The following is a 15,230-nucleotide window of genomic DNA, read 5'->3' as shown; positions in this document are numbered from 1 at the left end:
TAACGAAAAGAATTCCAACTTGGATAAATTGAATAAGCATCAGCCGTGCAGCCATGCCCGCCGTTGCTGTTTCTGCAACATGAGCGAATTATTGAGGTTCTTTGACCAAAAGCAAACTATTGAGATCCACCGATCAGCCCAGCATGCGGAGAACCGGCGCGGCTCGGCTAGGCGTCGTCGCCTCGCCGTCTGCCTCGATGGGCCTATCTCGTTCTAGAAGACGACGATTCGCCCACCGTCGCACAAGCTTTTGGCTCCCGTAGCTAAGAAGCTTCGTAGCGTCGCATCACGTATGGGACCCGACGCGCAACTTTCGATAGCGCACTCGGGCGACCGGCGGGTTTGGTAGATACCTACCGATGAGAGAATGGACAACTGCGTTGATAGCCGTGTCGAAGGGACAATGCAGAGAGAGACTGCGATCTCAATCCGGATAACCGGCAGTTCTGTCTCTAGACCAGGACTGACGTTGGGATTGATCATGATGCAACTGATGCCATTCGACTGCGGAGGAATACGACGCAAGGCACGTGCCGCTGCGACGCTATCCGATAAGATTGGCACCTGCCTCTCCAGGCACCGGTTCCGAGCGGCTCAAGCCGGTGCCCTGGAAGGAAGTCAGGGCTAGGGCTGACGGGGGTTTTATTGGGTTGTTTCTACAGTACAGAGTATATACTCGCGAATCTTGCAGTGCCCGAGCTTCCTGATACAGGTTTAACGGTTTCAATTATGTTGTTGCAGTCAACCTCAGATTTTGATCGCTTGGTTTGCATGACTAATCCGATCGGCACCCAGGCACCCAACATTACGAATCCAGGAAACCACTTCCTATGGAGAATCCAATTGATCTTTCGTTTCTCGCCTTGCAGGCTAATCATTGGACTTTCCTATGGCTAGAAGAGCAAAATCCCAAAGTCTGACAACCTAGCTGTACTAAGTTAATTCCAGAATAATTAGTCAGACACTCCATCGATTCTGGTGTAGTTATTATTCATCTTTCTGCTTGGATGACAAAGCATTCTCCGTTCCGCCTGTTTACAGATCCATACGGAGTAAATACTCAACCCCGGACTCTTATTAACCAGTGCTTGACTTTCTGCGGGTCCTGTCTTCTGTCTGATAGCAGAGGTCCGGGGAAAACTTGCGATCTGCCCCATAGTACCTTTTTTCCTTTGGATCAGTCCGGATCTGTTCCAGATCGTGTGCTTGCTTTCCTCTCATCCCATCTTGTTTACCTAAATTCTTATCAATCTTGGTGCGCCACGATGACCCGACAGATCGTCATCCTGGGAGCATCAATTACTGGCCTGGGTGTCGCGCACAAGCTGCTTAAGCATACCTACCCGCTCACCCAGGACTTCAAGGTGACCCTAGTTTCTCCCTCGGACCATATCTACTGGAACCTCGCATCCGTGCGCGGTATTGTCCCCGGTCAGTTTAAAGACGACGATCTCTTCCAGCCATTCCTGCCAGGTTTCGACAGGTACCCCAAGGAGAGCTTCGAATTCATCCTCGGAACAGCACACAAGGTCGACCTGTCTAGCAACACGGTGCTTGTCAACGATGGAAGGGAGATCCGCTACGATCATCTGGTCGTGGCGACAGGGGCGTCGTACAAGGATGGCATGCCCTGGAAACCGCTGAAGGACCACCAGAGCACGCTCGATGCATTGCACGATCTGCAGTCGAAGGTTGCCGCTGCAAAAACCATTGTCATCGGCGGTGGAGGTGCAACAGGGTCAGAGGTCGCTGGCGAAATTGCATTCGAGTACTACCAGAAGGGCAAGGAGGTCACAATCGTGACGTCGGACAAGCGACTGCTCCCCACACTGCCGGAGCACATTTCCCAAATTGCGGAGAAGGAACTCTCACGACTCGGCGTGAAAATCGTCCATGGCACCAAAATCGCACGAACGTCCCGTACCGCGGATGGGAAGACAAAACTGTCCCTTTCCACAAGTGCTCCGGACCTCATTGTAGACCTCTACCTTCCCACCATTGGCGAAACGCCCAATACATCTTTCCTCCCCTCTTCCCTCCTCAACGACAAAGGCGACGTGATCGTGGACGAGTTCCTGCGCGCCAAATCAACCACCAGCATCTGGGCCGCCGGCGACGTGACCGGCCTTGAACCCAAACAGGCCAAGTACGCCGAAGACCAGGCAGTCCACCTGGCGAAGAACCTGCACAATGTGCTCCAGGGTCGGGAGCCTGTCGAATACGGCACGAGTTGTCTCCGGGTGATCGCAGTAACTCTGGGACGGAGCAAAGGGACGGGCGTCATGTGTGGGTGGAGGCTCCCGTCTATCTCGGTCTGGCTTTTCAAGGGACGGTACCTGGGGACGGATAAGTTCAGGTCCATTGCTAACGGGGAGAGGATGTTGATGAGTGCAATTTAGAGGCTTTTTGGTCGGGGGGTTTCCTTCTCATTTTTTGTACGTGAATACCAGATTATGAGTGATAACTATCCCTTCATTCCTTCCATGAAAGACATGTCGCTAAAAGATACGTATCTAGAATTAGATATCATATGCAGTGCATTATATAAACCAGAGAAAGATTGGTCTTGAGTTAGATTACCTAAGAGGTAGCTTAAGCCATCATGTCAATCTACATACAGTGCATACGTAGTTCTCACCGTACCGTAGATACAAGGCATAGAACATTGATGCCATCGAGATGCGAAGATGAATATATGAACCTACCTAAGAATAAGGACATTCATTCATTCATTCATTCACCGACTAGGCGGTTCGTTATCAATCGAGTACACGTCTACCTTCGCGTGACATCCTGGAGAGAGCCCCAACTGTGGCGCCCATGGCCCCGACATCTTATCTACTAGATAGACATGGGCGAAATCACTTACTTAAAACGCGATTCTAGTAGGTAAATTAAAAAAATAAATTTAAAATCGAAAAAAAAAATTGTCCTTAAGTCTCCCCGACGGGGAATCGAACCCCGGTCTCCCGCGCTTGTTCTCTTCCAGAGAAGATGACAAGCGGAAATCATGACCACTAGACCATCGAGGAATTGATGACAGGATCAATGGTGTCGGAAAAATGTGGATTACTTAAAGCCAATAGATCCTAGGAACGCCATTCGTACGAATAAATAATGCGAGGTGCCTCGCCTTCGAGGCAAACTTCCGCATGAATCTTTTCTGCTGATCAAGTGAAATAGATTGTTTTAGGTTAGTACGTTTTTACTGCAAGGTGGTTGAGTGGTATTTTTTGTTCAACATATATGGAGTATAATATATTGTACATTTAATGTGATTCCAAAGAATTAATTGCATGAATTATAGAAGCTATAGCAACTAAGTCCCCACTTACGTAGCAATGGTTACATACCCAAGTAATAAATCACATTGAAGTGTTGCTGTAACTGATCTATAAATAGCTCGTTTCCAAGTCGTAAACGCGGTTTCAGTAACTCTTGGTTGCGAATCGAGTTGCAAGAACTACCTAGTAGGTACCTAGCTATGAGACTCAGGCATTATCTTGCAATATTTCTTATGGTAAAAATTGAGGCCTGAGGAGCGTCTCATCCGGCTTGTGTCCTTCACCAGAATTCAACTCCGGCGACTGGGCCCTTATACCACCAGAGTGTTTCATTTTTTTTCGGAGTAAACCACAAGTATTTACACGGGAACTCCTTGAGCTCTAGAAGAGGCAGGCTAGTCCTTTCCACGCGAAGTGATAGCCGTACGCCAAGGGTCGCAAAGGCTTCCGCTGGGAGCTGTAGAGGAAGCAAGCAAAGCTGCACATGTCAGTCCGGCTTTTTTTTAGTGATACTGTAGCCGCATCTCTTCCAAAATAACTCTTGATACTCCTATATACCTCAGTGGACTCAGCCCAGGAACTTGGATGTTCGAAATCAAGACCGTGCAAGTGAGGTAGCTCTGCCTCTGACAGCTTCTGAAGGATAATCTATGAAAGTTGGTCGAAACAAATGAATCCCCGGAACGTGATTTTTCGAAGGCATGGAGGAAATACTCCCCCAAGGCGTAGAGATGCTTCGTCATCTCCCTTCAGCATGCGCGGATCGATGGTGAGCTCTTCCAACACCGAGAATTCATGAAGGTCGACGCCCTCATTACAGGTTTGATAATATAGATCAAGATCCAAAGACTTTAACGAGAGACGGTGGGGCATCAAGGCGTTCAAATAGGCGGCTCTGTTTGGGGAGAGTTTCTTAGGTTTAAAATGACACTCGCCTTTGAAGGTAAAGTGTTTCAAGGCGCGGGGATAAGTCAGAAGCTCGGAAAGTCCCTCTGGGGTGATATCGCACGTCAAGAGGACCAACTCCTCCAAAGGGGTTGATCTGGGTGCCGCTTTATGATGGTGAGGGAACTCGTCGAAGCGAGCTCCGGTTAGGCTCATGCTTCTTCTCAGTTCATAGTGGAAGAAGAGCGATTCCCTTGTATCCAGTTCCCACGTTTCGCACATGTTATTGAAGTAAAAATTGCCTTTTAGATCGATTAGTCTGTGTGAAATAATAACAAAGCTAAAGTCTTGGTTGAAGCGATCTACTTACAGGATTTCAGGCGACGTAGAACCTGCGATCCTGGGGTTACTGACTGACAAAGAGGGTCCCCGGCCATCAATTTTTTGTTCTCTTTTTGCTGTCGCTCTGGCTGACGAGGAAACCAGGGATTTCCTTGAAATTATCACATCTAACAACTAACCTGTCAAAGTTGAAGAGACGAGTAATAGTTGGTCCTAGGACTTCATAATACATTGGAAAATCTTCCAATCCGGAACGATGGTAGTGAATATGTAGCTCGCGGATATGAACGACAAGTCCTGGAAACTGTTCAACTGTTTTTGCGAATTTTCGCCATTTAGCTTATGGCGAAGATGAATGGATCGATACAGTACTGGCTCGGCAAGTTGACGAAGGACGCGACAAACCCGAGTTACAGAGGCAAGGTCCTGAAGTGAGAACAGGCTCCAATGTCTCTGAGGGTAAGTCAAGGAAGTTTCGAGGTGACGATGAAACAGCCATGGGAAACGATAATGATGGAGTTGCAGTATTCCGTGACGGTTGAGGCGGCATTTTGATGGAAAAGAGTCAGTAACGTAGAGGTGAAGTCTGGCGATAGTTGTCGTCCTACTGTATGCTGTTAATTCTTTGGGGGCGGTGAAGCGCGTGGGGGCCATGCAGATAAATAGACTTCCAACTGTAGATCATCAGCACTCAGCCGCTCACTGGTAGTATGTATGTTACATAACTAGCCAAAATGAAGTGTTGTGCGTCTGCGATTTTCCCAGGTTCATTATTATAAATATCTATTTAGGGACTAACAACAGAGCCAATTTGCCAGACGAACTGCAAATCCTCCCACAGTTCTATGTGGATGTAATTGACAGTAACCACCTTAGTTGCAACGCTTTTAGGGGCAATTTTGTCAAAAGTGGCAAGCTGCAGGAGATCTTTAACAAGGTATGTGCATTTGACAGAATTGACATGGGATTTTTGTAGAGGTTGACGTTATTATTTGGTGGATAGCTTCCAGGTGATCAATACCCGGATCTCACTGTACCTGATCACAAGATCAATGAGATCAAGGGCAACGTAAGTGTTTGTATTATAACACCTCCTTTTATTATTATTATTATTATTATTTTCTAACGAACCCTCAAAAGATGTTTGCCCCCAAACTCGAGGGTTTTCCGTCTCCCGGAGGAGGTCCTGGTAAAAGGGAGGACATGTATAGAACGAGCCTGAGTCTGCTGAACACGATGTCCGTGATTTTCTCCATGCCGAATGATAGAGATGTTGCAAAAGTATTCAGGAAAACCCACAACCGGATTTATGACGCTTTTGTTCAGCTCGATGAAGGCTGCATTACTCCTCGGCCGAGGAACGGCTGGGCAGATGCTTACTCTTCGTGGATGAAGAACTACCTCCAAACGCAAGGAATTTTCGGCAGCCCAACGTATGACCCGGCTATCTAATTGCATTATCAGCACAACTATGGCAGATAAACCAGGCGAGCTGAATGAATTGGGAAAGGGCTGCGAGCTTTCAAGCAGGCATATCCAATTTCGGCATGGAAATATAATACACGGCGGCTGCTCGCCGTGTCGAAGCCCAAGGCAAGGCGAGATGAGCCTGCCTGTCCGCTTACAGTATCAGGATCGACTGCCTCACGAACATGGTTTACTATGGGCCCATTACATCGGGCCCATCTTTAACAGCTGGGACAGCAGCAGCGACAACGTTGACCGTAGACATCCCGTCCTTTTCGTGGACAATACTCAATTAGTTCATATACTAACAAGAATATTATAGACTTCGACCCGGTTACGTGTACGCCTTGACCGATGTCAACAGCGACTTGGCCTATGGCTGCACATCTGTCTCATACCTTGACATTCCAAATCAACGAGTCACGGTCTGTGCAGGAGGCAAGACCATTGTCAACCGTGTCCTCTCTCTATAAGCCAGAACCCACCCAAATTCCATGTACCCTCTGGACCGACTACCCTGAGACCTTTTGTCCAAGCGATAAATTACAGGGTTGTTTCGAGGAGTGAGTGTTTTTGCCCCCTAATCGTGTCACAGGGTCGAGCCTCTTTACCATGACCTGGGACTGACAAAATAACAGTGTCTGTGCTTGTTATGAGCCAGAAGATGGTGCAGCGAGTCCTAGGATCTCTTTTCTATGGCAGTGGTAGCGGTTCCAGCTGGATCGCCTTCCCTAGATATATCAGGATGTTACTGGAAAGCCTTCGTTATTCCGTATGTCCAGCTCGTGTGCACCATGCTGCCTTATCTATGTTGTATTCTGAGAAGTTCTCCCTGGAAACTTGTTCCGCAAGCTAGAGTGATGTTGCAAAGAGTGTGAGGGCTCAACACCTTATCCAAATTCCCTAGGATTGCGCAGTGGCTGAGCCCTGGGAGACTGGAGACCAGCAGGAAGCGGGCAAGGCATGGTTTTTGCATGAAGCAGTCACAGCAGAAGTTAGCTCGGAAAGAACGGATCCAAATTGGATCCTAGGACTGTTAACCATCTATTCTTGGTCACAACTGTCAAGGCTCATCTTCGGTCAATATTGTGTTCTAATAGAACAAGAAGGCCATATTGAAGATATAAAAATCATTAAATAGAGACTATAGAGATAGCAAAGCAGCTGGTGTGAAACTTAGGCTGGTCGACCATGTTTCCAGTAAGCAGATGATACTGGCCATTCCACCAAATGATTAAAAATGTTGTGTGTCTTACTAAAATGTTTGTACTCGCCCCCTTCCTGGGTAGTCTCGCCGCCCTAGGGGAATGTCACGTGCCTCGAGATTCACGCCGACCCGCACCCAAGATTTAAAAGGTCTGTCAAAAGCCGGACCTTCCCCAATATATACATCTTAAAAACTGGTCTTGTTTAAAGTGTCTCCTCAGCATTAAATGCAGCCGCGATGTTCATTTATATATAGCAGGACAACCATGTTTTGCCTTCTAGGAGCTTTGGAATCACATAACTGAGCCTATGCTTAACAATGCCCAGGCTTATTGAAATTTCTCAAGCCTACCTAGGTTTGGTAATACCCGGGTTAAACATGCTTAGGCTAATTACCAAAGTTATTCTTAAGCTAAGGCTCATTTGATTTCCAGGGTTCGTCATTTCAAGCTCAGGCCCAGGTATGCTGAGGAATTTATCCAGCATACCTAGCTATTTGCTTCGCAGATAGCCCGGGTGGGAACGTGTGGGCTTCATCTTTTTGCCTGGGGAGGGCTATGGCTTCACCTTGCCATCATTTAAGCACACTTCATCTCACTTACTTTTAAGTTCCCTAAGGTAGGGTCAACTATGCCAGCAGCATTCTCTTTTATGTGCTCATGTCCTACATGCTCTGCAAGCTTGCCATTTCAGAGACAGACACTTTGGCCGAGTGGTTAAGGCGCAAGCCTGCTAAGCTTGTGGGTTCGCCCGCCTGGGTTCGAATCCCAGAGGTGTCGGTTAGATCTTCGTATTTTTCCCCCTCCCTCATCGTTTTCTTTTATCTTTTTATTCGCTGGACCTTTTTACAAGCAATGCTAGAGGAAGTCTTTAGAGCAAGCAGAGAAGAAAGGGTCCTGATTTAAAGGGAATGTGACCAGAGAGCCTGACACAGGAGGGCCTCTTATATTGTCACCACAAGGTTGGACGTATTGCCGGTGCTGATAATTCCGGTGTAACCACAGAATAATCGCGTAAAGAATCTTCATCTGCTTCGGAGAGTGAGGCAACACTGCCCGCTGGCAGTTGCCCAAGGAAATTATTCCCGCAGGGATAAAAATCTCCCATAGATCTATCGACGTGGTTGACGGCAATGGAACCGATTATTGAAGGAAAGGTGCGAGCTCGATCATAGATCAACTGGCTACGGACTGCGCACGCCTCCAAAAGTTGCTCAATCCCAGAGCGGACATCTCTCTCGAGAAGAACGAACTCCTATTAGTGATAAAATATTGGTCAGAAAAGCCATATAGAACATGATAGGCAATATGATCAGACCTGTTTGATTCTTTTCTATAAGGGTATCTATGAGTTCTCGTGAAATTACAGGATTCCCTAACAGGACAATGACAAAATGATATGCCAGTAGTGTCATTATAAATGTTAACTCCTCGCAGTGGAATGTTCTCGTTGCTGATGAGCCACTGTGAAGTATGCCAACAAATAACCCCTATTCCTCTATAGATGTCCATTCGACAGATAGATGGGAAATCACTATTGACCACCAATGCCGACTACTGACTATCATTTACACAACTTATTAAGCAGACTGGCCTCTTTGTCACATCGCGAGTTTGTGAAATTATTTTCCGCTGCTATAAAGGTCCTCCAACAAACGGACTTAGACCATTACAAAACAAAGATTTTATTCTTGATGGTCTGGGGTATGATCCTAATATAACAAATGGTCTTGTTCTCAAGATATGCAATGCTTTCAAAGATTGCTTTCCGGTGATGGCAATCTGATTGTGTCAAAGTATAGCCACTTAAACTGCAAGCCTAAAACTCTGCATGTTGTTGCCACAAAATTGGCCATCAATGCAACTTGAATCGACCCATTTGAGCCTTCCCGCCAGCCAAGGGAGGGAAATATATGTTAGCCTTTGTCATAATGCACACAGAGGCTGTTGCAGATGTCATTGGGGCAATGTTGAATCTAGTTTAGAAAGCTCGGATCATTTATCCCCATTTTGAAAAAATTCCCTGTTTTCATTCTGGTAGGGGTTTGGGTGGGCTATGAGAAGCTTTTCTCTCCAAGAAAAATGTAATTACTGTAGGGTGAAACTCACAGTCACGAGAGTAGCAGTGCATTCTCTCTCTCTTCCTCCTTTTCACTTCCTACTTTTCCTTTTGTTTCCCCCTCATTTCCCACCTTCCCCCTTTTGCTTGCTTTCAATCAGTCGACTATTTGGGTAGAGTGGCACTTATGTCCTTATTTGCATGCATTATCTGACTAGTTTAAATTCTAGCTGTGTTTGAGATGGAGATGACCATCATTCTAAATCAGTCATTACAACTGCTTGTCGGACATTTCAGGCAACCATATCTACATAAATAGAGCATTTATACATTTAACCCTTCCGAGATGCCTCTGAGATTGTTATACTGCCTCTTTGAAGGTTTCATAACTTCTCCTTTCTAGATGCTGGGATACCCCCATTTAGAGCTTATATCAAGACTCAGACATCAGCCGTGATGCGTGAAGTTTGTGGCTTAAGTGTACACGAACCGGGGCAAGTGGACATTCTCCAGCCAGAATAAAAAATAAAACGATGGCAAAAAACATAAATATTTATACGACACCTCTGGGATTCGAACCCAGGCGGGCGAACCCACAAGCTTAGCAGGCTTGCGCCTTAACCACTCGGCCAAAGTGTCTGTTTGTCGAACAGACAGTGGCATTAACTTCCTAATCTGCAAATTTCTACGTATTCCTTTTCGTACCCATCTGATCCCTCAAACGCTTAACTTGGTTCCCAATCACGTGGCTGGGTAAAGGCGGTGTTGCTCCCATCCCAGGATTGAAATGAGCAGTACCTATTTCCAAGGTTCGGAAAGTGCATCTCCGACATCTCGTCAGCAAAGACTTCTACAAAAGAAATGTTACTAAATCTTTTTTACCCATAGAAGCCCTTTTCCACTACCTAGTGCTGACATTTGTGGATGTCGGGTACCTCCATGGCACCTGGGCGGGCTATTTTTGGACCTGCGCATATCAAACAGTACAGTGCTATTTGCAAAATGTATGCAATCAACCCAAGCATCAGTTTTGCGCCAGAGACCCGGTCCTCAGAAACAAGAAACGATTTCTATATATAAGGAATCACAGCCACGAGCGCGAGCGTCCAGCTGGCGATCTCACTCGACCTGCCATGGTTGATGGTAATACATACATGGCACATATCAGCGATATATTAATTCTTCGTTGATCCCCAGCTGGGCATCAGGCGATTTCGTTCTTCTTCTAACTACATGGCTATGTTTAGTCACACTCTTAGACCATGCGGGGTAAATCCGAATTGCTAGGTGCTGCTAGTTCAGCCTACCCCGCATACGCTCCTGTCACGAAAGCAGCCTACCTGTCACGAAAGCAGCCTATAACGCGATTTCATAATCTATAATATACTAGTATTGTATTTGCTCCCTGTTTACGCTTGCAGTTGTTTTTCTTTTTCTCTTGAGGACAATGTCATTGCTGATATGGTTCAAGGCGATAGGACCTCACCAGGCCCGTGGCCCAATTGGCTCTATTATTGGAGTCATTCAAAGGCAGAAATTCATTAGATGTGCACGCTCGTTGAGCGATATAGATTGTTGAAAAGCAAAATTTTAGGGGCATCACAAACATGGATCCTCTATCAATGACGGCGACCATCACTCAACTCATCGGGTTGGCCGCTGATGTGCTCGGGAAATGCTACGCTTACGGGTGCGCAGTAGCCAATGCCCCGAAGGACATGCGCAAACTCGTCGACGACCTTACAGAGATGAGCGGCATTCTGGTTGCTCTCAGGGGCCTTGCACATGAGGAGATGGTCACCAAAGCGGGAAAGGGTACGTTTACCGCGGCTGTTCAAGGCACGCGGGAAACCATGCTGGAGATCTTGGACATTCTGCAATCGGCAAAGGCGATGGCTTCTTCTTCCAACGGCAAGTTTGCAGGAACGGTCGAGAGACTGCTGTGGCCACTGAAGCAGAAGGATACCGCTGCTCTACTGGGCCGGTTAGCGCACCACAAGAGCTCCCTCACGTTGATCCTCTCAACGGAGACAGCGGCTTCTATGCAGACGGCTCAGATCGTCTTGAATAAGATCCATCAGGGACTCGAAGAGGACAGGGTGGACCGGAAATCTCACGAAGCCTTAGCAAGGAGAACACAGGCTTGCCAGTGGCTTTGCAGGGTGGATTATGAATCGATGCATGCGAGCGTTTCGTCAAAGCACGATGCTGATGCAGGAACCTGGATTCTGGGCAGCGAGGGGATGCGACCTTGGATCGACGGTACGGAGAAGTTTCTCTGGATCTACGGAATTCCTGGATCTGGGAAGACGTTCTTGACCTCCACAATATTGAACCGCTATGTGCTGCCTCAGGCGCAAGACGGCGTCTCAGTGGCCTACTACTACTGTGATTTCCGTAATCTGGAAAGCTGCCAGCCGGAGTCTGTGTTGGGAGCTATCGTGGTGCAGTTATGCAAATATATTGATCCATTGCCGGCTGTAATAGAAGAGATCATGTCACTCCACGCTGGCCTTGAAGGAAGGCTGACGCCTCCAAGTCTCGATGAGCTGGAAACGTTACTAAAAACGGCCCTTCGGCCGTGTCGTACGGCTATCATAGTTGTCGATGCTCTGGATGAATGCCAGGATAGGGAGACTGTCATAAAGGTCCTCCTAGATGTTTCGCGCACGGGTCCGGGAAACACAAAGGTACTTGTGACCAGCCGTGAAGAGCCTGATATTGTCCGTTTGTTGCAGGGTGTGCAAAGAATATCGACTCGATCGTGGGAGGCCGATCAAGACATCGAGAGACTGATACATTCCAGCCTGGCAACGGACCGGACACTCCAGAAGCTCAAACCCTCATTAAAGGCCAGAATAGCCGAAAAGCTAGGCGCGGAGGCTTGCGGAATGTACGTACTCCCTTCCTGTCTTTCTCAAGTGTACTCTACTGACACTATCCTAGGTTCCGCTGGGTTACCTGTCAGCTCGACGAGCTGTCCAGGTTGCGGACCGACGCGGCAATCAAGTCAGCCCTAGAGACTCTCCCTCGCAGTCTCGACGAGACGTATGAAAGAATGCTAAATCGGATCCACGAACATGACAAATCGCTGGCACGAAACGCTCTGCTCTGGCTAGCGTACTCCAGGAGGCCTCTCTTGCTACGGGAGCTGGCCGAAGGGGCCGTGATCACCGCGGACATGCAAGTCCTCGACACGGAGGATCAACTGAGGGACCCAGAGGACATCCTCGAAATATGCGGATCGTTCGTCTCCCAGGAAGAGGGGTCATACATCGTCCTCTCGCACAACTCGCTCCGCGACTACCTCCTCTCCGACCGAGCGGCGAAGAACAACCCCACGTTCTACCTCCCGGAACGGGAGTCGCAGACCGAGATCGCAAGGCGCTGTCTCGCCTATCTACTCCTCCAGAACTTCAGCAGCGGGCCTTGCACCACAGCCGACGATATGAAAGACCGACTCGCGAAATGGCCTCTCCTGGGATACGTCGCCCACAACTGGGCCGACCACGCCAGGGCCTTCCTCGAATCCGACCCGCAGCTCTTCCGCCAGGCCACGAGGCTCCTCTCCTCCGAGTCGGCGAACTTCCTCGCCTGGGTGCAACTGCTCTTCCTCCGCCCCCGGCGGGTGGACAAGCTGTACCGTTCCTACCCACCGCAGGCGACCCCGCTGTACTACGCGTGCTCCTTCGGGCTGGCCCCCCTCGTCCGATACCTCATCCACGACTGCGGCATGGATGTCCACGCCCCCGGGGGTCGCTTCGGAGGCACTCCACTGCACGGGGCCTGTTGGCGCGGCCATGCCGATGTCGTCCGGCTGCTGCTCGAAGCCGGGGCCGACCCTCGTGCGTCGAACGACTTCGGGAACACGGCGATAAACACGGCGATGAAAGTTGCCGCGTTTGGCGGAAATCCGGAGGTTGTGGAGATGATCATGCGGGAAGCTTCTAAGAATGGTGGTGATGGTGATGGTGATGGGGATGGTGTTGACGGCGGTCCTCCAGACGATTGGGGCTGGAATCTGCGGCTGCGGAGGGGACCGCATGGCCCCAAAGCTAGTAGGCTGAAAGTGCCTATTTGACATGGTAGGTCGTATGTACCTCACATAAATATGTACATATTCGAGAGGCATCATTTATGCAAAATGACATTTAGATCTTGATATCGTGCAAAAAACATCTAACATGGCTAGAGTACATAGTACTGTGTACACTCCCTGGTAAGACCCCTGTCTGGACTCATATATGCACGAAGCTTACACGTACCTATCAGAGACCAGAATCAAAATGCGGGGAAGGTTAAACGTGACAGAGTCACGATCCCTTCGTGGATCTCATGTCATGCGGCCCAGACCGGGCTGGACCTGTGGGGTTTCGAGGAGGGTACCGTGACTCGGTATGTCTGCTAGGTAGGTACCCGGGGTAGGCAGCTAGCTAGCTGTTTGGAGGGTGTATGGACGGCTGTCCTCCAATCCCTTTGGGGGGCTGGGGGGTGACGCTCCCTGGCATCAGCTTCGAAACACCGTATAGACATGTCCGGTTAGGGCTGAGCCAATCCGTGGTTGACTTGACAAACAGAACGGTTCGTTCCTCTGTGCACCGTGGCAAGCCGTCGTCGCCATAATGTAACTTTCGAGCGCCATTTGGGGGTGATGATGGACGGTTTACGGAGGACTTCAGCCTTTAGGGTCGAGAATCGTGTTATTCTCTTGCCATTCGTGGACATGCCCCGTATGAGCTCTTCCGTCCCAGATGTAAGCGAGATCAGCTGTCGTGCTCGGCAAGGGCCGACGGGGGAGCGTGCCCACAACCCTAGCCTGCGTCCCGTGGGACCTGGCCGGGGTTCACGAGCAGCAGCACACTCCGCACGAAAGACATTTCGTGTTGGAGCAGCCTAATGATGCATTGAGGGAGGCAGGATGCAGCCGGTTACGTACGGCTCTCCGGACCGGGTAGGTCGAGTGGCAGATCCGCTGCAAAGCTCGCAAGCAGTTAGTTAGCTAGCTCCGTAGCGGCCGAACTACCTTAGCTCAAGCTCCAGCGCTCCACTAGCCTCACTAAGGGTGGTGTGCGAAGTTACCGCTGGTGGAAAGTGTGCGCGGGTTGCATTTCCCAGGTTGGCCGAGAGCTGGCTGCTGGCTGATCATGAAGTCGCTGGACTGCGTAAAAAGGCTCCTCAAAAAGACAGGGGACAAGGCACAAGGTTGCGGAGTTCGGACAGGCCGGACGGCGAGCCAGACCGTGTCCAGCCGCGGTTCAGGAGAGTCATGATCGTCTTTTCCCGTTCTAGCCTCGCGAGGCCGCGCCTTGCCGCATTGGTCCATGGCTGTTCCGCCAACCTTTTCTCTCCTTTCCGACGGGTTTGCGCTCCTTTGTATCCCGCCGTCTGCTCTCCAGCCATCGTCACAGCACGTCTGCCACAGAGCTTCCAGAGACCCAGACGTTCTTTGGCTGCTCCACATTTGCTTTACCTCATCGGATCGCCGGCATCGACGATCTCCGCCATGCCTGATCGAGGCTGGCCAACCGCGGGGTACAGCTGCTCTTCCCTTCCGGTATGGCTCGTGGCGTCCACGACTTGACCAGACACACTTTTCAACGGCCCGTCTGCCTGTCCTTCAGCTCAGGGACGCAATTAAGTCTCCAGTTGATCCATTTCTCTCCAGCCTCGCGCAGATCTTGCCTGCGGTTGTTCTAACAGCTTCCCTCTCCACCGTTGGTATCGGGTACCACCACGACCCACGCTGCTGTCGTAGCATTGTTGATCGCGCTGTCTCGCCGCTCGGGCTGGTATAGGGCTCTTGCTCGTGCATGTCTCCACCACGGGCCAGGTGATCTGCACCCATATTTCCCCGGATTTCCCGCTGCATCCTCAACCTACACTTCTCACGACTCTCCCTGGCTGGTACAAGCAAGATGAAGCGGCGCATGTTCAGCTTGTCGCGTGGCTCGAACGTATGTTTTGTCACCGCTCTCTCTCTCCCTCCTC

The 15,230-nt window shown here is 49.5% G+C and overlaps 5 protein-coding genes and 3 non-coding genes across 8 annotated transcripts in view; 5 read left to right on the top strand and 3 right to left on the bottom strand.

The window, feature by feature from the left end:
• Positions 1–1,265: 1,265 nt before the first annotated feature.
• Positions 1,266–2,399, top strand: VTN00DRAFT_6182 (uncharacterized protein; the record flags this gene model as incomplete). The annotated part of the gene is made up of 1 exon (XM_069432790.1): positions 1,266–2,399. The coding sequence occupies one exon, from the start codon at positions 1,266–1,268 to the stop codon at positions 2,397–2,399; it is 1,134 nt and encodes a 377-aa protein (XP_069288614.1).
• Positions 2,400–2,939: 540 nt separating this feature from the next.
• VTN00DRAFT_t93 lies at positions 2,940–3,032 on the bottom strand. Its single transcript has one exon. It is a non-coding gene; the product is annotated as a tRNA-Asp (tRNA).
• Positions 3,033–4,853: 1,821 nt separating this feature from the next.
• VTN00DRAFT_6181 (uncharacterized protein) lies at positions 4,854–6,451 on the top strand (the record flags this gene model as incomplete). The annotated part of the gene is made up of 5 exons (XM_069432789.1): positions 4,854–4,942; positions 5,388–5,448; positions 5,515–5,580; positions 5,652–5,944; positions 6,301–6,451. The coding sequence occupies 5 exons, from the start codon at positions 4,854–4,856 to the stop codon at positions 6,449–6,451; spliced, it is 660 nt and encodes a 219-aa protein (XP_069288613.1).
• Positions 6,452–7,882: 1,431 nt separating this feature from the next.
• On the top strand, positions 7,883–7,963 carry VTN00DRAFT_t100. Its single transcript has one exon. It is a non-coding gene; the product is annotated as a tRNA-Ser (tRNA).
• Positions 7,964–9,800: 1,837 nt separating this feature from the next.
• Positions 9,801–9,881, bottom strand: VTN00DRAFT_t92. The gene has a single exon. It is a non-coding gene; the product is annotated as a tRNA-Ser (tRNA).
• Positions 9,882–10,849: 968 nt separating this feature from the next.
• On the top strand, positions 10,850–13,323 carry VTN00DRAFT_6180 (uncharacterized protein; the record flags this gene model as incomplete). Its single annotated transcript, XM_069432788.1, has 2 exons — positions 10,850–12,135; positions 12,189–13,323. 2 exons carry the CDS (start codon positions 10,850–10,852, stop codon positions 13,321–13,323), a joined length of 2,421 nt encoding a protein of 806 aa, XP_069288612.1.
• Positions 13,324–13,781: 458 nt separating this feature from the next.
• VTN00DRAFT_6179 (uncharacterized protein) lies at positions 13,782–15,087 on the bottom strand (the record flags this gene model as incomplete). Its single annotated transcript, XM_069432786.1, has 6 exons — positions 13,782–14,058; positions 14,179–14,214; positions 14,266–14,380; positions 14,435–14,655; positions 14,713–14,852; positions 14,941–15,087. The coding sequence occupies 6 exons, from the start codon at positions 15,085–15,087 to the stop codon at positions 13,782–13,784; spliced, it is 936 nt and encodes a 311-aa protein (XP_069288611.1).
• Positions 15,088–15,157: 70 nt separating this feature from the next.
• Positions 15,158–15,230, top strand: part of VTN00DRAFT_6178 (uncharacterized protein) — a gene marked incomplete at both ends in the record, with an annotated part of 2,085 nt that continues 2,012 nt past the window's right edge. The window contains one exon of the mRNA XM_069432785.1: positions 15,158–15,196. Coding sequence (XP_069288610.1) covers positions 15,158–15,196 — 39 coding nt within the window. The remainder of the gene's footprint in view (positions 15,197–15,230) is intronic.

The sequence above is a fragment of the Thermoascus crustaceus genome (genome assembly GCF_041956765.1).
Source record: "Thermoascus crustaceus strain CBS 181.67 unplaced genomic scaffold VTN00scaffold_3, whole genome shotgun sequence".
Taxonomy (NCBI): Eukaryota; Fungi; Ascomycota; class Eurotiomycetes; order Eurotiales; family Thermoascaceae; genus Thermoascus; species Thermoascus crustaceus.
This window is presented reverse-complemented; position numbering and strand designations above follow the sequence as displayed.